Source organism: Puma concolor, chromosome B3 (assembly GCF_028749965.1).
Source record: "Puma concolor isolate L17-30 chromosome B3, mPumCon1.1.hap2, whole genome shotgun sequence".
Taxonomy (NCBI): domain Eukaryota; kingdom Metazoa; phylum Chordata; class Mammalia; order Carnivora; family Felidae; genus Puma; species Puma concolor.
Genome location: NC_141672.1, coordinates 93,695,474 through 93,720,950, shown reverse-complemented (window position 1 = coordinate 93,720,950; position 25,477 = coordinate 93,695,474). Strand labels below are relative to the sequence as shown.

Here is a 25,477-nt window from a genome sequence, read left to right as displayed (position 1 = left end):
TCATATAGGCCATATATTTTTTGTCATTTATAGTCTCTGTTTGAAGTGTCTGTCTAGTAATAAAATACTATTAAGAACCTGACAATGTAAAATTTGTATGAAACATTGACTACAGAAAACCAGCTATATTGCCTCTTGAATTAATCACCTCATTTGAATTGGGCTGTTTCAAACATTTTGTCTTTTTCCCCTGCCACTTTTTTTTTTTGAATTGAAAATATGAACATTATTGATGAGTTTCCACTACTTAGACCTTTAGCAAAAAATGAAGAATGCTTCTTATCGTCTTTCCCAACATCTTTGGGAAAGATCCCAAGAATCTATTCATACATTAAAAGAATTTCAAAATTGTTCTTAGAAACATTTTTGGCAGAATATTATCTCAGTGATTCAACTCAAAGACTTAATGCCAGAATTCTCGGTTGGGATAGAATCCTGTTTAAAAAAAAGAAAAAAAAATCATAAATTACATTGGCCTGACTAAAGCCTGTAAGTGAAAACACACCATGTCTAGAAGAGCAAGTACCTCCCCCAAGACAGCTGTAGTATTAAATAAAATAACATTTTGATTAATTTAAAGAAATAACCTTATGATCAACAAATCCTAAAGGTTAACTAACATAGCTATACTCCATAGTCGAGTCTTGTATTTTAAAAATACAATTTTTTCTTACCTCTATTTAAAACTGCTTCAGACTTCAAGCTGTCTTCTGGTTTCTGCTGTATAAGAAATCAGGAGATGAACAAAATATATTTCAAGTTCCATCATTCTTAGTTTTGCTTTTTGTTTTTATTTTTCAATATATTAGAATTAGTATCTCTGAAGTAAAAATAGCCATAAGATTGTTAATAAACTTTTTAGTTTGTAAACTGATATTTTTAAAAAAAGTCTTGGTAGCTTCCATTGAGTCAAATTCATATATATATATGTATATATATATGTATATATATATATATACATATATATACACACACACACATACATACATGAAGTTTTATATGTGTTATTATATATGAATTTCAAATCTATGTACATGTATATGTGTATACATTCAGTATATATATAGTATGTCAGAAAATAAATTTAGCCCTATAATTTGCATGAATATGTCAAAAATTGAGAACTTAAGAATACGTATTTTACATGGCCCTTCTTGTATGCCATAAGGAAAATTAGCCTTAGACTACAATAACAAAAAACAAAAGAAATGTGAAGGAAAAGAATTCTATTGATTCAGGTTGGCTTCTGTAAGCTTACTCTTCTGGTCATAAGAAAATGCATCCTCTGTATTTTTTTCAGATATGGATGAATGCAGCATAAGGAACATGTGCCTTAATGGAATGTGTATCAATGAAGATGGCAGTTTTAAATGTATTTGCAAACCTGGGTTTCAGCTGGCATCAGATGGGCGTTATTGCAAAGGTTTGTGCTGTAAATCATATCCTTCTCCTGCTTTTTTTCCTTTCTATATTGCTTAGAGGTACCACTTTTCCTTCTTGATTCTTCCCATTTAAAGTATTCCTAATTCTGGCTTGAGAAACCTAAGTGGACATCCTTCTTAAGTCCAGCCATCCAGAGAGCTATAGTTTATGCTTAAGATGGCTGTTCTTATTTCAGAAAGGGTATTTGAGATCTTCCAAAGGAACCTGAAAGGCTACACTGCAAATGAATGAGAAGCTGAATTAACAGTAGGTGCACCAACAAATATGAGCAACCTTGTAAATAAGCTGAGTTATTCTTCTAACTTGGAGTTGGGAAATAAATGGTAATTAGGTTTTTCGATGGCTGTCATTTGCCACCTCTTACACAACTTCACCTGAACACAATAATGTATACTCTTATTGCATTGATCTCTTCTCCATAGTTTCTTTCAGATTATCTTAAGAAACAGAAAGTTTTTAATGGATGACTTATTTAGGTGTTATCAAGTCACATACGCATAAACGGAAATAGAATTAAGCAGAAGAAATAAACTAAAACCAAGAGCCATTGTTTAGCTCGGTAGCTCTTGAAATAATCTCATTGCTCTAGGTATGGAAACAAAAATGAAGATTTTTAAAAAAAGTTTTTTAACGTTTATTCATTTTTGAGAGACAGAGACAGAGTGTGAGAGGGGGAAGGGCAGAGAGAGGGAGACACAGAATCTGAGGCAGACTCTAGGCTCTGAGCTGTCAGCACAGAGTCCAATGTGGGGCTCAAACTCACAAACTGCGAGATCATGACTTGAGCCGAAGTCGGATGCTCAACGAACTGAGCCACTCAGGTGCCCCACAAAAATGAAGATTTTTATTTGTACTATTGAAAATTCATGTTCTAAGAAGAGTCATCCAAATAAATTTGTGCTTAGTGTCTCTTGCCTTACATGGTCAGGGATGAGTTATCTTTGCACTTGGGTCCAAGATCCGCATTGAAACCATACTTCTCAAGGAACCTCATATCCAAACATCCAGAAAATCTGTGAACATGCTGTACTCAAAGCCTTCAGCTCATAGTTTCAGGTGGAGAAGTGCTGAGTGTCGAGCTATTCAAGATTGAGAAAGCAGATAAAGTCCTGTGATGCCTCTTCTCCAGATTCCTCTGGTAGACAGACAGCTTTGGTAAAGGTGTTATGGAAGAAAGCCTTGTATTAAGTCGTTGGCAAGATGTGCATTTTCCCTAGGCTTAAAAGAGCTTCTATCCCTTGGTTGTTTACCTACATTCTCCATGACCTTCACCTCAGTGGTTCTTAATATTGTGCAAATCTGTCTTCATAGCAAGAGAAAACATTTGAATTTTTAAAATTTGAAATGGGAAATAGGTTTCTGTACTTTTGAGCCTTGTGCTGTGAGGAACATATAGTTTGGAAGACAAGACCAACACGTAGAAAAATTCTACAATGTAAAACAGAATACAACAAAGTGCCAAATTGTGCAGATTAAGTGCTGTACAAGTGAAAAAGAAAGGGGAAGGGAATGGTTGCTGGAATATTTGGAATTAGGCTTCCAAACAAAATAACAGAAGGAAATGTGAAAGCCCCTTTGTGTGAAGACCTTTTACAAGAACACATACTCCTTTTGCTAATCCACAGAGCACACTAAAATGTATTTTCAGTGCTTATAGGCTGCCAGTGACCCCGGCCACAACTTCTCAGTATGAGGTATGGCCAATAGATAATGCTGATGTAATTATTTCAGAAGACACTATGACTTCATAGATGAAACTAGGTTTTGCAAATGTTTGCAACCAGTAAAGTATTTGGAATATTCAAACTAGAAATAGAAACTAGAATAAAGAAAAAAAAGAAATTTCTTGTATGGTGAATTTCTTCTTTTCTGTAGCTTTTCTCTTGACATCATTGGATAAGATTTTCTCTTAGAGCTGAGTATTTAGTTCTGAGGCCACAAAGATGTGACTATCCAAATCTAGAATAAACAATGCTAATTTAATCTCTACAGTTAACTAATCTGATGAACAGCCATGTCCTCTCCAATCACTCTCTGAAAGTTTGGGCCACAGACCCTCTCGGTCCGTGTAACATCTGTTGTCCTCATTAAAAAGCCTTTGTGTCACTTTGCAGGCTATAGCTGTCACCTTTTTACTGTAGATCTCAGCTTGAACAAAAAGGTGACCTGAATAACTGAACCAATTCGATTTCATGTATTTAAATATAACTGCTGTTTTAAAATACAATCTGTACACGGAATCTTGGACCATCTGAATATATCTTGTGCCAAATAACACAAGCTAAGTAAAATGTAGAGGTGTTTCAGTCTCAATTTGCCTTTTTAAGGTCAGAAAAAAGGAAATAGTTACATACACTAGCTGTATATTATAAAAGGAGTTGTTATAAAATGACTTGCTTCTACGTGTTACATGTTTTCCAAAACACAATTTTGGTACCATTTCTACTTCCCCATATTAAAGGGGAAAAATCTTTGCTATTATTAGTATGTGCCCAATAAAGTATTTTACCATATCTCCCTAAATATATACATATGATACTATAAAATATATGTAATACTTAGAAAGATTTTTCTCTGCTGAGCTCCAATGGCTTAGTGCTATTGTTGGCCAGAAATGGCCACCAAAATCTTCTATATTCCTTTTCTGTTTCTTTTCTATAGTGTTCCATCAGGGTTTTAGTTCTGTATCTCTTAATGCCATGCTAGTCATCTCAGAGTGCTAAGATGTGAGTGATACTGGAATGGACGCCAGTCTGAGTGTTGGATGCTAAACAGAGAAGCTTCCTGCCGAGGTCAAAGTTGCAGTCCATTATCAAGCCAGATTTCTGACAGTCCTAGAAGAACTGCCATGTGAAACGTTCACCAGGACCTTTGTCTTTTAGCTTCACTTTTCCTCCTTTCTTCAATTCTGTTTTTGCCTTTGTGATTCTTATTTTGGATTTAAAAAAATCTCAGGAGAGTATTGTTGAAATGGCTTTTCCTGTGGTTAAAAAAAAAAAGCTCACATAGTCAGCGTCAATTTTTGTTACTGTTCTTTCAAAGGGCAATGAAATGCATCTCACTGAGCTTTTGTTGTTGGTGCTGCATGTAATTTTCTATCTTCCCCATTTTCAAGTGTTGTAAAAGAATTGTAGACATGTTGTGGTTTCATGTAAATGTCACTCCATTTTTAATAAGTGCTTTTCCCCACCACAGACATTAATGAGTGTGAAACACCTGGCATCTGCATGAATGGACGCTGCGTCAATACTGATGGCTCCTACAGATGTGAATGCTTTCCTGGACTGGCCGTGGGTCTGGATGGACGTGTGTGTGTTGGTAAGATAATGCCATGACTAGATGGATGGTAGAGATCCACCCTCCGTGGACCAATAAATCCCACCAATGACAAATGCACTCTAGTGTAACAGATATGACATAATTAATACTTGTGGGGGAACAAACCAACAATATCAGTTCTCTTCTTGCATAAGCTGGATATTAATTTAGGAGATAGAAAGATGAACTGACATAAATGAAAACCAGGGGAATCCCCACCTCTCCTTCCCCCTTTTCTTTTCTAATCATGTAGATGTCCTCAATTTTCTCCAACCTTCCATTGTTGACAGTGGTCTTTGAAATTGGCCTATATATATGCTCATTATCTCATAGTGAACATTTTCAGGTAGAGAATTAAATGTCCAACGGGAAGTATAGAATACAAAAGAGGATATGGATAATCAGGAAATTTATGTAATATTTTTGTGCGGCTTTATAAAAAGTTTGAAATTTATTGAGAAATAGATATGAATTTTACCCAAATTATTTTTAAGAATGGCAGTCAGTAAACCCTTTGAATTGGGAGAGAATTGGGCATAGCTGGAACCTCCCTCCCTGTTGGTAAAGATGACACTACTTAGTAAGCCAATGTCCAGAGATTAGTATAATGAACCTTCTATAGACTAAAGTTCCTCCGTTTTGAAAGTACATTTAATTCAAACATTCAATAATTGCATGTTTATTTTGAGGTAGACCACACTTCTAATAAAGATCTTATTTATCATAAGGGGAGTCACTGGTCACCCATCATTAACTTAACCTGTATTAAGCTCCTTCTCTGTGCAGGTCTAGGGAAGACAGAAATGAATGAGATATAATCTCAGCACTTAAGAGTCTCACAGTTGGGTACACCATGATAGTCCCTAGAAAACTGAAAGAGTCTGACAACTGGTTTCCAGTGCTTGGAAGCTGAATGCAGTTTGTGTGGGTTTGTCTCTTTTTGTTGAGACCTAAGAACAGAGGCATTTTCTGTGCGTTTGAACAGGGACGATGGCTAAATAAAGCCAGCTTCAACTTTGACCTGGGGGGTTATTGGAAGCGATAGTGTGATGACAGATGCCTCTTCCTGTTTAGACACACACATGCGGAGCACATGCTACGGTGGATACAAGAGAGGCCAGTGTGTCAAACCCTTGTTTGGTGCCGTTACTAAATCTGAATGCTGCTGTGCCAGCACCGAGTATGCATTTGGGGAACCTTGCCAACCGTGTCCTGCGCAGAATTCAGGTATGTGGTGTCATGGAGATGCCCCCATCCTGCCAGCCTTCTGCCACCATCTGCAATCTTTGCATTTATGGCAATCACGGAGAGAGATTATGTTATGCTCTCCAGATACATCACATACCTTCCTGGGGTCTTGACAGGGCTACTCAGGGTCTGATCACACATTATTCACCCAATCCTAATGGTCATTGGGAACAGGCAGCACGTTTGGAACCCCCATCCCAACCCCTCCACCTTAATAATACTCATGCTCTTTGGAATTCATGCAACTTGCCTTGTTTTCTAAAGTAGTTTCATAATGTTTGCATTGTGCAGGAACTATTATAAAAGCAGAATTTTACAGAGTGTAAAAGTAAATAATTTTCAGATTACCTGAATATTTCCAACTTTTTTCCAAAAGGCCATGTGTGAATTTTGTTCAAATCCCTCATGTTGATTTAGGTGTGCCTTTCCTAAATGATTTTATTCAACCCTAGGGAAAAAGTATTTTTCTCAATTTGAAGTGACACGGCATAATGAAAAGAAAACTGGTTGGTGACTCAGAATTCTCCCCATCCACAGGCAGACAAATTGCTTAACTGGGGGGTTTAGTTCTTTGTAGATTTTTATTTATTTAGGAATTTTTCTCACCTACTTTCAAAAGGATTTAAGATAGCTTGCAATAGTATGCAGAATTGTAAAGTAGAATAATATCGAAATGGATTCTTAGTTTCTTCATCTACAAAATGAATTATTTTAGGTAATCCAGAAGATCCTTTCCGGTTGTAAATTATTTTTATTTATAAGGCAAAAATAGTTTATTGAAACTAAAGCAATAAACTGTCAACATTTGGACATAATTTTAAGGTAGCTTGACATTTACTTTTAATGTCCTAAAATAAAGGTAGATCTAATACCGAAAACAAATAGCTTTGATTGGTTGGTTTACATCTAAGATCCAGTTAGTTCATTTCTGACCTATATATAGTCAATTAAAGATTAACTCACAATATTAAAACATCTGCCATTTTGAAAGTGATATTTGAAATTAGGGAGTTAGAAGAAATTAAAATATGAGAAGTTAGAGAATGTTAACTAAAAAACTTTAAAAGAAATGGGTAAGGACAGTTAAGAAATAAAGCTTTATTCTGGCCGATTACATCACAGATTACCATTTTATATGTGATTAGCAATTAGTTCAATTCATGCCTACAATAATAATACTTCAATTATATAGCATAAAATATAATTCTATCTAACAAACATCCCTGTAACTTTATAGTTGTATATCATTAATACTACCCTGCTTGCTGTATGTTACTTTAACTTTTCAAAGTACTTTTCTTACATACTTGGAATTTACAAGATAGACGAGTATCATGAAAACTGGTGCACAGGGGTATAGGTGATTTGTTCCTATCTTCAATATGTGGAAGAACCAAACTTAGAATCTAGGACCCTTGGTGCATACAGTTCTTTGTTTTTACATTTTCCTCTGGACTAAGTACATCTCCAAAGAATTCTTATGATACCTAGGAAAATGAAGTAATCTTATAAAAAGATGACTAAAAGAGACCAGATTTCTTTAAGAAGTAAAGCTTAAGATGAGTTAAACCTGAAGCCCAGTGCCACTAGCTTCTGTTTTCTATTTCAACACACTTGCACAGAAGAGGTCCACATGTGGAAGTGGTTTCGTTCAGTTTGGTTTCTCCACATCTTTGGTAGATGAAAATGCCAAATCATGAAGGACCTAAATGGACAGTATCCCTCATTTCAAGAGAGAGGGGAGATTTTAAAAGGTACTGAAAATATTCAGAAGATTCCTTCTTTAGTCAATTTAATGAGAAACTCCAACCTCATCACATCTAACGTCCATCTTTGTGCTCTGGAAGAAAGCCAAGTAAGGCTCTATATTAAGATATTTCTCACTGACTGCTGAATATTTACTCCTCACAGGGATCAGTCAGTTAAACCCAGAGAAGTGGAAGTTTGGGAATTTTCTCCTATGTCTCCATACCAGTGCCTCCATAGCACAACACTGAGTTAGCTCTGCAACACCTATCATTTATGAAATGCATGAGCCGTGCCAGGAGCTGTGTTCAACACCTTACATGTTCTCCTAGTAAATGCACAGAACTGCCATGTGGCTTCGGTATCCTTATCTCCAATTTGTAGAAGAGGAAACTTATAGAAGAGGAAACTAAGAGGGAAAGGGCTTGCTTCCAAGACCTCCAACAGCAAGCATTGTCATCAGCATTCAAACCGATGTAGACCTGAACTCACTGACTGCAGAGGACAGTGCAAGTATCAGATTCTCCCCAAATGGAAAAGAACAATGAAAAGAATTTGCTTCTATTTAGGCCAAGCATCAGCTAATTTAGCACTAACTGTAAAACTGCTTTTTGTAAAACTGACATGATATTGTTTTTCCTACTTTGTTACTTACAGTTATTTCAAAAGCGTTTTAATTAATTGCTGACATGAGAAGATAATGACAACGCATTTCTTTTTGCTCTCAGTCCCAGGCTTGCAAACACACAACGGCAGCCACTTTCCTGGTTGTTCCTTTTTTGGTCCCACTTAGCATGATTTAAAAATTAAGGGATTTCACCACTTCTCTGAAGTTTACATTTGTAGGAAGACAGAGGCTCTGAAGGATTCAACCTTCATTTTTAAAATCTGTGCAGTTCATTTGCATCCACTGTCATCAGGAATAGAATTTTCTAGCATGCAGAAGTATAAGAGCTATTTGCATCAGCAGCGAGGTGCTGTAGGCCTGTGTAAAAAGGCCCCTCCCTAATATCCGGTTCTTGTGCCACTTCAGCCCACAAACGATTTGCATTTGGCCTGGCGACTCTGTGTTGCCAGAAACTGTGGGCAGCTAAGGGGACACTTCAGTTTGTTTTCCTTGGATAAAGTATGATTCCAGTTAGTTCTCCATTTTCATCGTTCACTCTCATGCTCCTCTGAATATTATTGGAATTATATGTGAAACATTGCATCAGTTTTAAGTAGAAATCTGATTCCATCACAAATTTGGGTACATATTCTGTATTCTTCAATTTCTTAGTAAGATCTCAGTTTTAACATTATGCAACACTTTGCCTATAGATTTATCATATAGTATCCTGATGAATATTTACTTTAAAAATACACTTAAATACAAGTGTAGAGGCTTTGTTTTTCTTGTGAGTGCAGACTAGAGAATTTGAAGAGAGAAATGAGAAATGTTAAGAACTTGATTGTATTAAAAAAAAAAGTTTGTACTAAGAAACAAAATTATTCCCAAGATGGTGGGAGAAAGTTTTATTAACAGTTAAGAAACCACACTTTAACAGGCACATTTCACTGTAAGTGTGAAGTGTTCCCTGGTGGACAAAATCAAATTATAGGAAAAACACCTTTTCCGAAAGCGCTTTGCACAAGGCCTGGCTGTAACTTGCCTATATCCTTAAAACTTGTTTTCCATAGTGATGCGGAGCCTTTAAAATGGGAGCATGGTGTACCAGTGACTCCCTTGGGAGATGCCTCCTTTTCCGTTACCACTTTATTTCAGTTCTACTCACTTAGCAGGAAATGATGTGTGCAAAGCCAAGTGCAGATTGACCTGTTCTGCAAACAAGGGAATCATTTACTATCTGTTAATTTATTGCAGCGGAATATCAGGCACTCTGCAGCAGTGGGCCAGGAATGACATCAGCAGGCAGTGGTAAGGACTTGTTTGAAATTTGCTACCATAAGCATGTGCAGAAGCAGCACTGGGCTTTCCTGTGGGTTTCCATTTGGTCCCTTTACACCAGACTGGGGAGGTCTGGCCCCCTGTCTGGCCATCACTGTACCTGGGACTCCTGGAAGCCCCCAGGGGCAGAGTAATTATGGCACAGTGGGTCCTGGGATTGTTGGGTTTGGGTGTTGGGCTCAGTACTGAAGACTGGGTGCTCTCTTAGGGTGGTTGATGAGGACTGCAGTTGAGATACAATGACTGTGGTCGCTCATTCATGAGAAGAGGCAGTCTGGTCCTCCTCTGGCTCTTGCATTATCAAGTACAGTTCAGGGTTATGGGCTCAATTGAATCGTTGGCCATTCACATTTTGAACTGTCAAGTGTTCAGTCATTATAAGATGTCAGTAGGGAGCCATCTTACATTTTGTAGCAAGCAGCAATAGCAATTAACTGAGTTGGAAGAGTATGAAATATTTCGTTTAAGTGCGGGAGTTAGAACCAGAGAAATATAGATACCATAAAAGAATTGAAGTTAAAAGGGAGAGTTGGCACAAAGTGCAAAAACAGGTGACAAGAAAGATGAAGGGATTATTTTATTGATATAAAACTAAATGATTCGATTCAGGAAAGTTCTGAAAAAAAGTAGACCGAATTGATTGTCAGTTTATCCTCTTGGTTAATTTCATCATTATGTGTGGATGAAGGTGGGGAGGAGATATTTGGGGGAAAGAGAGTAGTAAAGAAATTTATAATAAATAGTTGGGAATAAAAAAGTTGTGATAGAAACCTGGAGAAAGGAAAAAATGTCAACCCTAGCTTATAGAAGAGTTAGGACCAAGATTTGAGACTAGCTATTCACTGTCATTCTGCATCACCCTTGATTAGAGAGCTCTTCTTAGTCTGTGAGCACACAGAAGATGGAGGACCCAGCCTTATCTGAACAGGGCAGCAGAGGCTTTTCCAGAACAGGTGGCATTTGAATGGGCTTTGCACCAATGAATAGTCCTGGCTCCAGACATTCCTGACACAGAGCAAAAGGGCATTGTATGTTCATGGAAGAAGTAAATAAACAGAGCTCATGTTTTAATTTAATCTTGAAGATATTTTTGAACCTACAAAAGCTTGAACCATGAGAATGACACAGTCATCTCATTTTTAAGCTAAGTCTGGTGGCATCGTAGAAGGTACATTGAACAGGGATGGGCTGGCAGGCAGCAGGGAGACCAGTTGTTGTAGGGACTTGGGCTGTGTGGCGGATCCACTTTTCCATCTTGATGTTTGAACCAGCAGAAGCCCAGGGGCTCTCCCTTAGCCTGATTAAGGATTGGTAATCTTGTAGTTCCAGCTCAAATGCCAAGTTCCTCACAAGGACTGGTGGAAGGAAGATTTGATTCAGAATATCTTGTAGTGACAAGAAGTGATCAAGCTTTCTCATCAAAGTGAAACTTGATTTTCACCAGGTCCTAAGGTTTTTACATTTATTGTAACGTTATTTTTTTGACAGTTCTTTGAACTTTGCTTTAGAATGTTATTGATATTGAACTCTTTTTGGTGGTGCAGATATAAATGAATGTGCATTAGATCCAGATATCTGCCCAAATGGAATTTGTGAAAATCTCCGTGGGACCTACAAATGCATATGCAATTCAGGATATGAAGTGGATTCAACTGGGAAAAACTGTGTTGGTAAGAAGATTCACCTGTTTTCTAAGACATTTCATGCGTCATGCATTCCTTTTTTTGTTGCTTGCAGGGAACTGCTTTGGAGTAGCTTTAGGATTGAGCAAATGGGTGATCTTCACTTTGGGTGTCAGCATGACACATACATGTCTCAATTAACTGAAATTTACATAGTTGAATCCTGATAATTTATAAGTAGTCATGTGTCATGTTCACTCCAAAAAAGAGAAGCTCCTTAGATGTAGAAAATACAGATTGTGAGCCGTTCTCTTGTGTCTACAAAGGCATCCCTATTTTTACCAAGAGAAACGACTCTTCTCCCAACCACTTATTAGATTCAATCAAAGAAAACCCAGCTTATTTTCAGTAATAACTGTTCTCTGTTATGTTTAGCAAACACCACTTTTGATGCTTTAACAAATTTTAATGAAGGTACCAGCCAGTAACTAAGAAAACAAAACAAAACAAACAAACAAAAAGAACACCTTTGGTTGGGAAGAAAATGGTCAACATGGGCACCATTATTTTTGCAACTTTCTTCAGTTGCCTAGACTAGTATTTTCTAAAATGCACTGTCCATTCTGTAGTGTAGTGACATAATACTGCAGGTTTCCTGAAGTTGAGCTTCTAACACCAGAGTATTCATTCTCATGGGAATATGCCAGAGTGTACTAAAACCAAAATGTAAGATGGTGCATCCTTTTTTTCTGAAAGCAAAACACATTTTACATAAAAAAATACTTCCGTGGAGTAGGATGAAAAGTAATAGGCTTTAATAAGGATAAAAGGGGGGCCTCAATTATATTTTTACTCTCTAAAAGCCATTTGGGTCTTCAGTGTTAGAACTTACTGTCTTCTGCCCTGGTGGTATTTTAGTGGTAGAGTTTGAAAAGTACTGCTCTAAGGTGGTCAGTTAGTGGAACATGCAATAATTTTGAGATGCTACAGATTAAAATAAACAAAAATGACTTTCTTTTCATTCTTTCAACACATGATCAATCAAGTATTAACTACTTGCCAGGTACTAAACTCAGCTATCTCCCAGACAGCCATTAGTTGACCCAAGAAAAGAAAGTTCCTCCTCCTATTTGTCCGTGGGTAACAAGCAATTTTACTTGCCATGGTTCCTTACTTTACCACTGCACATCCTCTTGGTGTTGAGGAGCTTGCTGAAATACTTGGACCCCTACCAAGAAACTTGTTGCCTTTGATTAGACAAACAGTGCCTGAACTTTAAGACGAATAAATTACATTATATAGAACTGTTTTCCCCTGGACTGAGAAAAATGGCCATGTCAATTAAGTAGTTTTTTAACAGCTTACTATACTATGTTGAACTATTAAAAATGACCACCTCTGAAATATCTGTAAGTTGTCCCCTGACCTCTTGCCATTGTACACATTCTTTTCAAAGGTCCTCCAACCTAACTGTGTATTTCTGTCTCCTTTCAGGAATCTCTTTACCCCAGTTTGTTTTGATACTGTGAGATCATGGCTCTATCTGTGAGACTAGGGCTCTGTGTACAAAGAAAAGAGAGGGATTCTAGAGATAGAACAGAGAGGAAAGCTAACTCTAAATGTCCTAAAACAAGCCCTCAACCATTTTGCCCCCTCTGGCTCTCTGCAGGTCACCTGTTCCCCACACACTCTAGCCTTCTCTTCTTCTTCCCTGTACTTCTATTCAGCATAAATAATGTTTACTTTTGTTTTCTAACTTCTTAAAGGATGCAACATGGTAAGAGTAGTTTCTGTCATGCAATGTAGAGTGTGCAGGTTGAAGCAGAATATCGCATCTAATAGATGTCTTTGTTGTTAGGCCTGCCTGTAATGTCATAATGGGCAAAGTGGAGGTAGCAATTATTTTCGAAGAAGCAGAAATCTTACTTGAGTATTTTTCACTTGCTGTCCTTCTTCACTCATGGCTTGCACACTCATAAAAAGAAGTAACAGTAAATAAAAGCTTCTTCTCTGCCCCCCTTTAAATCACCTTTCATCTTAGTTTCAGGCTAAACTAGTACATAAAAAAATGAGGATAGGAGGTCTTCGGGGGAGCTGTATAGTTATCACAAAACCCTCTTCTTTCAACTACGGGTTTCTTTTTCTTTCCCTAACTTTTATTGCTGTCCCCAAATTAGCCCTTCCCTCTTTGTGGTCTACAATGACTTTTGAGAAATGAATTCTTCCTCTCTCACACCCTTAATTTTAGGGCTTTTTTTCTGGGGTACAGTTGTCATTTGAGTACACATGGTGTTTTCAAACTAGATTTACAATTTAATTTTTCTGTAAAAGCCTCTCTTCATCAGAAGACAGAAATCATTATTTATTTGAGCAGGCACAGAAAGACACAGAGATGTTTTAGCTTCATCCAAAAAATCACCCCATTGGAAGCAAAAGGGAGAGTTTGGGAGGCCGTAGGGATTCTTCGTCAACAAGTTAAATATATACTCCAAAGTTGAACTGATTATCATCAGGTCAGAAGTTTGTTCATATTTCAGATTATGTTTAGAGATATGAGGTTAAGAATCAAAAATCCACCACAGCCATCCCCTCCAGGGACTGGCTGGTTTTTATCATAATCATAAATTCCTCGATATAAGGTTCCAGATTCTTCTGGCATCATCAAAGTTTAAGAATTGCAATACTAACTCTTTGGGGAAGTGTTAGCATTCCCTATATCATTTTGATAGACTTCTCACCATGTTGTTTGCTCATACAATAATATAACTTTATACTTAAATTTTTTTATAATTTAAGTACTTTATAAATATATTGCTAATTTACTTGTATTTACCACTGTGAACCTATGATGATTTCTAGTACTGAATTGGTGTATCCTTTATGTTAGGGCTACTAGATTGTCAGATGATTATATAAGCAGAATTTGTTGATGTGTATAAAAAAATTCCTTGTGAACATATAGCCTATTCTATGTCTGTGTGATGTAGTTTAGGCCAACTAAACTATATATAACTATAAACTATATATAACAAACTGTTGAAGTTCCACACTTCCTAAATTACCTGAGTAACACATATCAAAAGTTAGATTTTACATGAGACAGACCTATTATTCACCTGAAAGTAAGGAATTTTTCTGAGCTCTCTGAATCTCAAGTCTAAATTCCTCATAAGAATTATAAACTCTATAGATTGCTTCACACTCTATAAACACAATCGGAGACCATTTCAGTTGTTCTAAAGAAGAAACAACCATCCTAGAACTAACACATATCAAAGTTGGACCATACTTTCTAAATGTTTATTTAGTCCCTTAAATCAATAGGATTAGTCCTTTTAATTCTGGCACAATAAAACAGTTGTATAAAGATTAATGATTTCCAGCAAATCCAAGTTTCTTCCTGTTAAAGAAAGTAAATTGAACAGTATCTGGTGACTTTAGACTTTGTAGATCCCTACTATAAATAATCAGATGAAACCCCTATTTTCCTCAAATTAGGTAAGTTAGGCAAAAACCTGTGGTAGAGGAGTTTTCCCTCCTTGCTTAAATTAATCATTTCATATGACCTTAAAAATTTAACCTATAAAAAGCAGAGAAATTGCATGCAAAGAATGAGCTCCCTCTAAAAGTTCATGTTCATTGGTTTTGCAGATATTAATGAATGTGTGTTGAACAGTCTGCTTTGTGACAATGGACAGTGTAGAAACACTCCTGGAAGTTTTGTCTGTACCTGCCCCAAGGGATTTATCTACAAACCTGACCTAAAAACCTGTGAAGGTAAACTATGTTTTTATTCTTATATTAGGTACTTTATTGTCTTTTGGTATGCCACTGGAAAACCATGAAAATCAGTTAGTCATATTTATTCATTCATTCATTCATTCATTCATTCATTCAAGCAAGCAAGCAAGCAAGCAAGAAGGGTAGAGGGGCAGAAGGAGAGAGAGAATCCCAAGCAGGTTCCATGCTGAGCCCAACATGGGGCTCAATCCCACAATCCTGGGATTATGGCCTGAGGTAAAATCAAGAGTTGGATGCTCAACCAACTAAGCCACCCAGGTGCCCCAGAGTCATCTTTATTTTAGACAATTATATCATTGTAATTGAGATTCTGTGGTCCCAAATGACACTTGCATATACTTTGTAAGCTACTATGGTACTTACCTGCAGTTGGCATTTTATTTGCCATCATTTAAGACATGAAGAAAATATTACATAGCTAGTAATTCAGAGATCACACTTAAAATTTAATCCAGATTTCCTGAATAAAAACATTCAGCCATGTGCCAGATTCTGTGCTATAGAGATATGCTCAATTACTATTCTTTTTTTTAAATTTCTTTAATGTTTATTTATTATTGAGAGACAGAGAGACACAGAGCGTGAGCAGGGGAGGGGTAGAGAGAGGGGGAGGCACAGAATCCGAAGCAGGCTCCAGGCTCTGAGCTGTCAGCACAGAGCCTGATGCACAGCTCAAACCCACAAACTATGAGATCATGACCTGAGCTGAAGTCGGTTGCCTAACCAACTGAGCCACCCAGGTGCCCCTCAATTATTATTCTTGATTTTCCATCTAGTCTAGAAAAAAAATCTATCTAGGCCAGATTTACTATCTAATAAAGAATATGTGGTAGCAATTGAGGCCACAGGTTAAATATTCCTTCATGCCCAAGACTAGTTTTTAGCAGTAATGTAGACCTCTTTTTGTTTTAGACATTGATGAATGTGAATCAAGTCCTTGCATTAATGGCGTCTGCAAGAACAGCCCGGGCTCTTTTATTTGTGAATGTTCTTCTGAAAGTACTTTGGATCCAACAAAAACCATCTGCATAGGTATTTATTCTGCTGTATCAGTACTGTATTTAGTGTCTACTTTTGATGCAAAAGACCTTATTGCATAAGAGTTTAAGTATGGATAAACAAAAGTTTAAATTATCATTATCCCTTGTTTCATGATGCCCTTCTTGCTGTAATTCCAATGCACATATTTGAGTGTTTGATAAAGATTTTATTAAGTATCTAATAAAATCTTCTCCAACCTCCTTGCAGAAACTATCAAGGGCACTTGCTGGCAGACTGTCATTGATGGGCGGTGTGAGATCAACATCAATGGAGCCACTTTAAAGTCCCAGTGCTGTTCTTCCCTCGGTGCTGCCTGGGGGAGCCCGTGTACCCTATGCCAACTCGGTAAGAGAGAGACAGGCACTGTGGCTACGGGGCCCGTCCCACTGGTGTCTTCGCTTAGAAAGAGGAAACCCAGTACTTTTTTCATTTAGGTTCACCTGGGAATTTTAGATTTAATTCCACTGACCTCAATGAAACATAGTGCTGAATAGGAAACTATGAGAAGTGTCAAGGACAGTAATTTCATGTGATTTGGTTATTATTGTCTATCACACACCGTAATGTGGTTTCCTGATGTTGCCTTCCTAGATCAGCAATTTCTATGGGCTCTCTTAGAACCTCATACTTAGGGCTTTTTGCAGGCATAGATTATCTTCCAAAAATAGACCGACATAAAGGAACCACTATTCATGACCTAACTTCTAAATCTGTTGCAAAGCTGAGGTTTGAGAGCCTTGCTGATGATTTTATTGATTTGGTGTCTGGGTATATAAATGTGTGAATTTATATGTATGAATGCTGCAGGGCAGGAGATCTTCAAATTTTAGACTTGGTCTTCCATATTCATGTTACAATAATCATATACTGTGACTCCTATTTTAGAGTTGTTAGCAAGAGAGAAATCTAGCCAATTTGCTTCTTAGTGATCACCTTAGCATGATCTTCAGGGGAACTTTGGGTCTTCAGAATCAGAGGAACTGAGCTTAATTCAAAGAGACATTTCATTCTCCTTCTTCATCTATACAGTCTTAGAAACACCTTGTTATCTTAGACTTATTCATAGCAACGAAATCTAATTCACATCCAGGTACTCCTTCATGTTTCTTACACTATGTCATACAAAGTCTGGATATTGTTATCTCAAATTTGTTTTTTGGTTTTTATTTATTTGTTTGTTTTTTACAGATCCTATATGTGGTAAAGGCTATTCAAGAATTAAAGGAACACAGTGTGAAGGTATTTATGATTATTTATAAACCATAAATTTCTGTATGCAAGAAGAATGCTTATGTTAACTTGGACTGGATAAAGTTGTCATGAAACTTTACAGTAAGAAATATGCAGCAGAGAGAAAAATTAATGAGAATTGCAGAACATAACAGATGTTAATTTCACAAGCATATATATGCTGTTGCCAGTGTTGGATCACTATGGCCACAGGGCAGGGTGACTGAAAATGTTTTAGGCTGACCTAAAAGAGTGACTTTTAGAGTGACTGCACTTTCAAAACACTATCAGGAAGACAAAAGTGGAACTTTTCAATGAGACTATAAAATTTGCATTTTTTCTTGGTTTGTCCTGGGTTTTGTTTGTTTGTTTGTTTGTTTGTTTGTTTGTTTGTTTCACGGTCATGAATGATATAGAAGGACATACTCTGTTGCCTCGTGTTTGAAAGTTTATGTGGATCCTCTCCAGTCTGCTGTGATTCTTTCTCACGGAGTCCCAGATAGATGCAGGTCAGGGTGACTAACACAACCTGACATGACACAGCAGCTGAAAAATTTTAAAAACAGCAATTAGTCCCATATGTGGAATGAAATGAAGTTTTTTCCTTGCTCACATAAAGAGGAACACTACAACCCCCACCCAAGGTCTTGCTTTCCAAATGATGACTGAATCCTTTGGCCTTTCTCTGGTCCAGACCCACGGTTAATAACTTATCTGACCTCAGCAGCACATTTTGATGTACAAGTGGCCAGAACAAAAAACCCCAAAAGGTAAATTTCCCCTCCCCACTTACATGTCTCACAAGGAAAGATTTCAAATAGATTTTTCAACATCACTCACTTGGAAAGTTATTTCTTCTAAATAGAGACGCAGTGTGTGTGTGTGTGTGTGTGTGTGTGTGTGTGTGTGTGTGTGTGTTTCTTAACTAATGTTCCCCCTTTTTGGCATTGGCAATTATATTTCTTTGAATTAACTTGATGGTGAATATTTTTCCAAGTTAAGTGCAGAGAACATACTGAGTTCCATTAAGCACTGGGAGGGACTGGTACATTTGAGAGAGACTGGGTGAATGATGAATGAACGAACATGAGCATCTTTTGACTCTCCCTAACTCAAGCTGGGACAGAACAGTCTGAGACCATTGCTGAGTTAGAACTATGTGCCTTCTGGGGACATCTCAGCAGATGACACTTAAAAAGACACTTTTGACTGACCCCACATATTTCTCAGTGGGATTTTTCTCAACGCTCACCTTCACGCAATCTCTTCTTTGTTCATTTGAAAGACCAGGTTTCTGTCTCTACTTATTTCCAGACATCTGATCTCATAAAGCTAATTATGTGACTCCTGGGAGTCTTACCTGAGATGTCTATAGTACCGAGAGCTGTCACCAAGAACTCACACCAACTCCCAGCCTCTGTAACTCAAAAATTACTGGGTTGCCCAGTGGCTCAGTTGGTTGAGCATCCGACTCTTGGTTTTGACTCAGGCCACGATCTCACAGTTCGTGAGTTCCTGAGTTCGAGCCCCACGTCATGCTCTGCGCTGACAGTGTGGAGCCTGCTTGGGATTCTCTCTCCCTCCCTCTTTCTGACCCTCCCCTACTCACACTGTCTCTGTCTCTCTCAAAATAAATAAATAAAACTTAAAAAAAAATTACTCGCTAGGACCAATGGAGAAACTCTTATAACTTTGGTAATAGGTGGACTCAGCATGGTTGCTATTCAAAGATCCCAGAAATTCTACATCAACTATTTGGAGGCAAACTAATTTTGTGAATTTGTTTGGTTCAAAATGGCCTTTTCTGTTGTGAGAATAATTATGACCCCTTGTATGAAATAAAACAGAATGATGTTGTATAGATATTTTAACTTCATGCTTTTTTTTCTTCATAGATATAAATGAGTGTGAAGTATTCCCCGGAGTATGCAAAAATGGCTTATGTGTTAACTCTAAGGGATCATTTAAATGTCAGTGTCCCAGTGGGATGACTTTGGATGCCACAGGGAGGATCTGCCTAGGTAAATCCTGAGCTCATTACTTTTCTAATGACCATCTCCTAAAGATTATTAAAGAGTCAGTTAACAAGACAAAGTTGAATATTTGGTTTCAAGTACAGATACACACACGCCCAATTCAACATTTCCACTAGGATTTATGGTGGTTTCCTTGACAAATAGGCTTCCTCACTCAAGCTCTTTGTTTATCCTTTATACAAAGAGTAGAGAACATGTTAGTGAAGAGAAACTTTAGTTCTATATTGATGTAACTATTCCTTAAATATTACCATCGTGGTTATTATTCCAAAGCTCTTAAATCTGCCCCCATATGCCATGGACTATAGGATACAAGGTGAACAGAGGCAAGAGCATTTTTGCTTGATTGAAAACTGTAGCCCATGGCCGCTAGGCATGTCCTGCCATTGGCAAGATGGACAGGGCCTTGCAGGAAACTCTTATGGGTATGAGTGAAGAGTGCCACAGTCCTGAATAGTGAAGGAGCCCAGGGGTACTGTCACTTCTAATCACGGTGGGATTCTCCATGCCAACTGCTCAAGTCCAAGTGGCAATGATATGGAAGATGGGACCCTGAGTTCTTAGAAAGCTGCCCTATGGACTTTTAATGACAGCACGTTTGAGATTCCACAATCGTGTGTGGCATCTGGCAGAGTTATTCTGATGCTACTTCTGTGGCTTCTGACTGCCAGGAATATGTCTCTTGGGTCACTCGTTTCTGAGTCCATGACTCTGAAAATGATGCTCAGATACATTGTGTATCTGAAACCATATTCCTCTGAGATCATCCTTAACCACTATAGGTGGTTAAAAGAGTGATATGAGGGTAAGGGATTCAGATTGTTTATGAATTAGAACTAACTAACCTTTAAATATAGAACTGTATGATTTATAGCATAAGCAATATGGGAGGGAAAAGATGGAATCCCAAGGCTTGAGTCTTGTTGCAACCATGGATGTCAATTACTCTCCTCTGGAGTCAGCTTTTGTTTAGGAGGAATGAGCATTTAATGAAAACCTTCTTCTAGGTTCTTCAGTCAAAAGATGCTTCAGTGTTTAATGTAGAAATCATTTTAAAAGATAGGAGCTACCCATCTGATTAGAGGCAACCTGAATGTAGAGTTGCCCCAAAGACTTCAGAAGCTTTCTGACATTAAAGGAAGTTCAAGCACTTAGGTGAATGGTTAAAGACCGCATTGTGAAGGAGAAAGAGAGGGAAGATAATGCCTTAGGTTTTAATTACACTTTACAGTTTCCAGACACACAATCTCATCTGAGCCTCACAGTACCCCCCCAAGGATGGGTGCAACATCATTTTACAGATATGGAAAGTCAGGGACAGGGTTCATAATTTGTCTAAGACAAGCAGCTTCTTAGTTGCAAGACCAAGCTCCAGGTCTTCTGACATCCACCATGTCACTTCTCCTACTCTCCCTTACGATTCTGTGAATTTGGGGTTGGGGCTAGAGTTACCCACATGTGCCCCAAAGAATGTACACATAAGACCATGTAAAGGTGAAAGAAATACTTGAGAAGAGGAATGGATGGCTTTTCTTTGTATTTTTCCTCTTTAATCCCAAGTAAGTCAGTCTTCATTTTGGAATTTAACATTGCACCTCTCCAAAAATGAGGTATGCTGGAGCTGGCTTAGGTGTTCTCCAGTGATAAAGAGTGCAGCTTCCTTGTAGCCAGAGAGCAGACGTCAAGGCATTATGGAGCGCGTGCATTGGTAGTAAGCATGTCTGTACAGGGAGCAGACATCTCCCAAAAGAGCATTGTGGGATTTCCCAGAATACCGTTCCTCATGTAGAATTATCAGAAGGTGCCTAAACTTGAAAGGAATGTTTCCAGAAATAGGAGGTCCAAATAAATATGAGCTACCAAAGAAAAGGGAGTCTTTATTAGGTGGGAATACCCATCAGAAAGCCTGAGCTCCTTTTGGAAAAAAAAAAATCATTCCGGCCAATAAGTACATCACAGATTATGGTGTTTATTGTACTTTGCCTGACACAACTGGTTGGCAGCTGGGGCCAGTGAAAACAGAGTAGCTCTCGTAAGCCTTCCTGTGTTCCATCTGGCAGATATCCGCGTGGAAACCTGCTTCCTGAGGTACGAGGACGAGGAGTGCACTCTGCCCATTGCCGGCCGCCACCGCATGGACGCCTGCTGCTGCTCTGTCGGGGCGGCCTGGGGTACCGAGGAATGCGAGGAGTGTCCTGTGAGGAACACGCCTGAGTACGAGGAGCTCTGTCCCAGGGGGCCTGGATTCGCCACCAAAGAAATTACAAATGGAAAACCTTTCTTCAAAGGTACAATGGTTTCAGTGCTTGATTGCTCCTCTTTTTAGACGGACTGGAGGTTCTGCTACCAGGAGAACTACAGTGAACATTACCCATGTGGCCATCCCTCGATGATCTGAGTGTACATCGTTCACCTGCTGGGTTAACAGACAGCAGATGGTCACTCTGCGACAGCTTCTACTTCCCCACCTCCAGGACTGCCCGAGGTCACTTGCCTCTCCCATTAGCTATTTATTAAGTGTTAACGTAGATTATAGTACTATCCTAAACCAAATAGAAACAAAAAGGCAATCTTCTTGGGGAATTTTAATTCCATCTGCTAATGCTATATGATTTGCCCTTTTATCTCCTGATTTCATCTGGGTCACTTCAGTTCACCTGAGTATAGATATTGAGGGTGAGTGGCATGAGAAGCCAATGGCAGGTCCTCTTGGTCCAAAATACAGTGAAAGTCATTCCTGTGCCAAACACATTCCAGTGCCTTATGATATCTCAAACACTATTTCGGTTTATTATACTATAACCTAAAATTCATGTAAAAAAAAACGAGAAATTACAGATTTAATCTAATTCCAAAATTGATTTAACTTTTTACGCACAATGATGCCTAACTTGTTTACTTTAGCACACGGAAAAAATCATGACTGGTTTCTCAGAATTCCAGTTTTTCAGAGAGTCTCAGTTTATATTCCTGCTATAGATTTTTATCTTGGTTTCCCAGTGTGTCTGGGCCTAGTTATTACACTTTATGACTAAATCAACTTATAAAACTGGGAAATGAGTATATGAATATTGCTTAATTATTCTTATATAAAAAGTATAAACTTTTTTTGTACCGAGTGTTCAGTCCAAGAAACCATGGGGATTAAAATTCTGTCTATAGAGACAGTTTCTAGATGGCCTCTTAAATGTCTCCTAAGTAAATTCAAAGGAATTTGAATAATTTGCTTCCAAAGACTGTGGCAATCCATTGCCACAGAAGGACTTATTCTGGAGATTTAATTTGTCTTTCATGACATTTTGTAGAAATGAACTTGTATTCTTTGAACTTTAGGTCTTGCTTTAGAAAGACTCCTGAAAGGAGGGGCACCTGGGTGGCTCAGTTTGTTAGGCATCCGAATTCGTCTCAGGTTATGATCTCACCATTTGTGAGCTTGAGCCCTGCATCAGGCTCTGTGCTGACAGCTCAGAGCCTGGAGCGTGCTTCAGATTCTGCGTCTCCCGCTTTCTCTGCCCCTCCCTGACTTGAACTCTGTCTCTCTCTGTCTCTGTCTCTGTCTCTCTCTCAAAAATAAATAAGCATTTAAAAAAAAAAAAAACCTCCTGAAAGGAGATCACAGGGTACCTATGCAGTCCCCTAGTGTACAAGAAACTCTTTTAATTATATTAATTACACCTTAATATTGAGAAAATATTTTTAAATTTTATACATATTTCAGAAAATATTTTAAATAGTATACAATATTTACAAATAGTTTAAATTATAAATGGCATCTTTTTTTGCCATTCTTATATTTTAGGTGTATCCAAAGAAGCATCAAAAAGAATAGATGAATATCTCATTCCACTATACTCTCAATTGGTTGCTGTGAAGTAATAAATGCCAGTCATCTTCTATGTGCTTTTAAGTATGGATGCTAGTGGTTTAGAATATTTAGTCATTCACTCAGCAAATACTTAAGTGTTTGGTATGTATCAGGCAGTGTGCTGGGCTCTAAAAGTCCAAATAAACACCCCTTCTACTTCCCTAATATTGCTTTCTAAAATGTAGAAGTTTAAAAGACTAGAAGCATTTACAAAATCATAGTTCTCATGGATCATCACACATTCTTTAAATTGCATATTGCCAAGGGGCACCTGTGTGGTTCAGCCTGTTGAGCGTCCGACTTTGGCTCAGGTCATGATCTCACGGTTCACGAGTTCAAGCCCCACGTTGGGCTCTGTGCTGTCAGTGCAGAGCCTGCTTTAGATCCTCTGTTCCCTCCCCACCCCCAATAACCTCCCCCCCACTCTCTGCCCCTCCCCTGCTCGTGCTCGCTGGCACTCTCTCTCTCTCTCTCTCTCTCTCTCCCAAAAATAAATAAACATTAAAAATACAATACAATACAATAAAATGCATATTGCCAAGACTTTAAATCAGGACTCTCCTGGGTTTTAAATAAGGGCATTGAGGGGCGCCTGGGTGGCTCAGTCGGTTAATCATCCGACTTTGGCTCAGGTCACCATCTTAAAGTTCATGGGTTTGAGCCCCACGTGGGGCTCTGTGCTGACAGCTCAGAGCCTGGAGCCTGCTTCAGATCCTGTTTCCCTCTCTCTCTGCCTCTCCCCTGCTTGTGCTTTCCCTCTCTCTCTCTCTGTCTCTCTGTCTCTCTTTCTCAAAAATAAATAAACATTAAAAAATAAAATAGGGGCATGGAAAACTCCTTATAGGATGCTCAGGAACTTTCTGCACATTTTATTTTTCTTGAAGATATCAACGAGTGCAAGATGATTCCCAGCCTCTGCACCCACGGCAAGTGCAGAAACACCATTGGCAGCTTTAAGTGCAGGTGTGACAGTGGCTTTGCTCTTGACTCTGAAGAAAGGAACTGCACAGGTCAGTGACGGGCTCCCCTTCCTGGGATACCCTTTAGAACTCTTCACCTTTAACATATTGCCACAAGAATGAAAGCTGTCCTGATACTCATGTGCTGCCACTTTCTGCCTTCATTCAGACATTGACGAATGCCGAATATCCCCTGACCTCTGTGGCCGAGGCCAGTGTGTGAACACCCCAGGGGACTTTGAATGCAAGTGTGACGAGGGCTATGAAAGTGGATTCATGATGATGAAGAACTGCATGGGTAAGTGTGTGACCATCTGATCCGCACAGGAAGAGAGGGATTCCCTGAAGCTTTGAAAACTCAGAGCCTCCCTCCCAGGATTCCCCAGCTCCCCCAGTGGACTGGTTCCCTGACCAGTGAGTCCAGAATCAGTCTGGGGCAGAGGGAGACTGACATGCAGAAAGCATGAGGGAATTCATGCTGTGGGCTGGCAGGTGGCCTAGGATACCAGTTATGGGTCTAAGAAGTGAGTTTAACACCTGGAAGAGACACCCCAGGGAAGAGAGAACAATTCAAACATTAGCTGTGTTGGAGGTCACATTATGGGGCTTCTGTCCAACATCTAGAAAAAGAGATTGATTACGCTGGCTGTATTAGATCGGGTTCCCTAGAGAGAGGCCTGAGATGGGGATTTTTGTGAGATAGTACTCTCAGAAAGAAGCTGTAAGGAAGTAAGGGAAGCAAATTAGGGCAGGGAAAGAGGTCTCTTAGCCCTAACCTGATCCTACAGGGGCCTCTGGAATATGAATAGCACCAAAGAGTTGTCCCACTGTTAGGCAAGGAGGTCACATTGTACAGTCCCGTGCCAGCCACTGGGAAGCCCCCAACACGGGGGTGGGGTATAATTCTCGCCTCTCAGACATTTCTGGGTGAGAGGGACAGTGGTTCTCCAAGAAGGGAGTCTGTGAGCCATGGGCAGCCAAGACTCTAACGAACTGGGTGCACTGAGGAGGGCACTGGCCTGGGGTCCTGGACTAGGACACCACCACCATCGTCAACATGGGCCATCGCCATTTTGCAGATATCGATGAGTGTCAGAGAGATCCTCTCTTGTGCCGAGGAGGTGTTTGCCTAAACACAGAGGGAAGCTTCCGCTGCGAATGTCCTCCTGGTCATCAGCTGTCCCCCAACATCTCAGCATGTATAGGTAAGGAAGAAGACT

General features: G+C 38.8%; 1 protein-coding gene across 2 annotated transcripts in view; it reads left to right on the top strand.

Annotated features, from left to right (window-relative positions):
- The window catches only part of FBN1 (fibrillin 1), a 234,571-nt gene that overhangs the window by 134,995 nt on the left and 74,099 nt on the right, over positions 1 to 25,477 (top strand). The window contains exons 14-27 of one of the 2 annotated variants that reach the window (XM_025918911.2): positions 1,301 to 1,423; positions 4,639 to 4,761; positions 5,836 to 5,988; positions 9,620 to 9,673; positions 11,248 to 11,373; positions 14,977 to 15,102; positions 16,039 to 16,158; positions 16,375 to 16,512; positions 17,356 to 17,406; positions 19,293 to 19,418; positions 21,494 to 21,721; positions 24,183 to 24,308; positions 24,427 to 24,555; positions 25,337 to 25,462. In XM_025918911.2, the coding sequence (XP_025774696.1) occupies positions 1,301 to 1,423; positions 4,639 to 4,761; positions 5,836 to 5,988; positions 9,620 to 9,673; positions 11,248 to 11,373; positions 14,977 to 15,102; positions 16,039 to 16,158; positions 16,375 to 16,512; positions 17,356 to 17,406; positions 19,293 to 19,418; positions 21,494 to 21,721; positions 24,183 to 24,308; positions 24,427 to 24,555; positions 25,337 to 25,462 (1,749 nt within the window). The remainder of the gene's footprint in view (positions 1 to 1,300; positions 1,424 to 4,638; positions 4,762 to 5,835; positions 5,989 to 9,619; positions 9,674 to 11,247; positions 11,374 to 14,976; positions 15,103 to 16,038; positions 16,159 to 16,374; positions 16,513 to 17,355; positions 17,407 to 19,292; positions 19,419 to 21,493; positions 21,722 to 24,182; positions 24,309 to 24,426; positions 24,556 to 25,336; positions 25,463 to 25,477) is intronic. The other variant, XM_086710629.1, reaches the window with a different exon arrangement.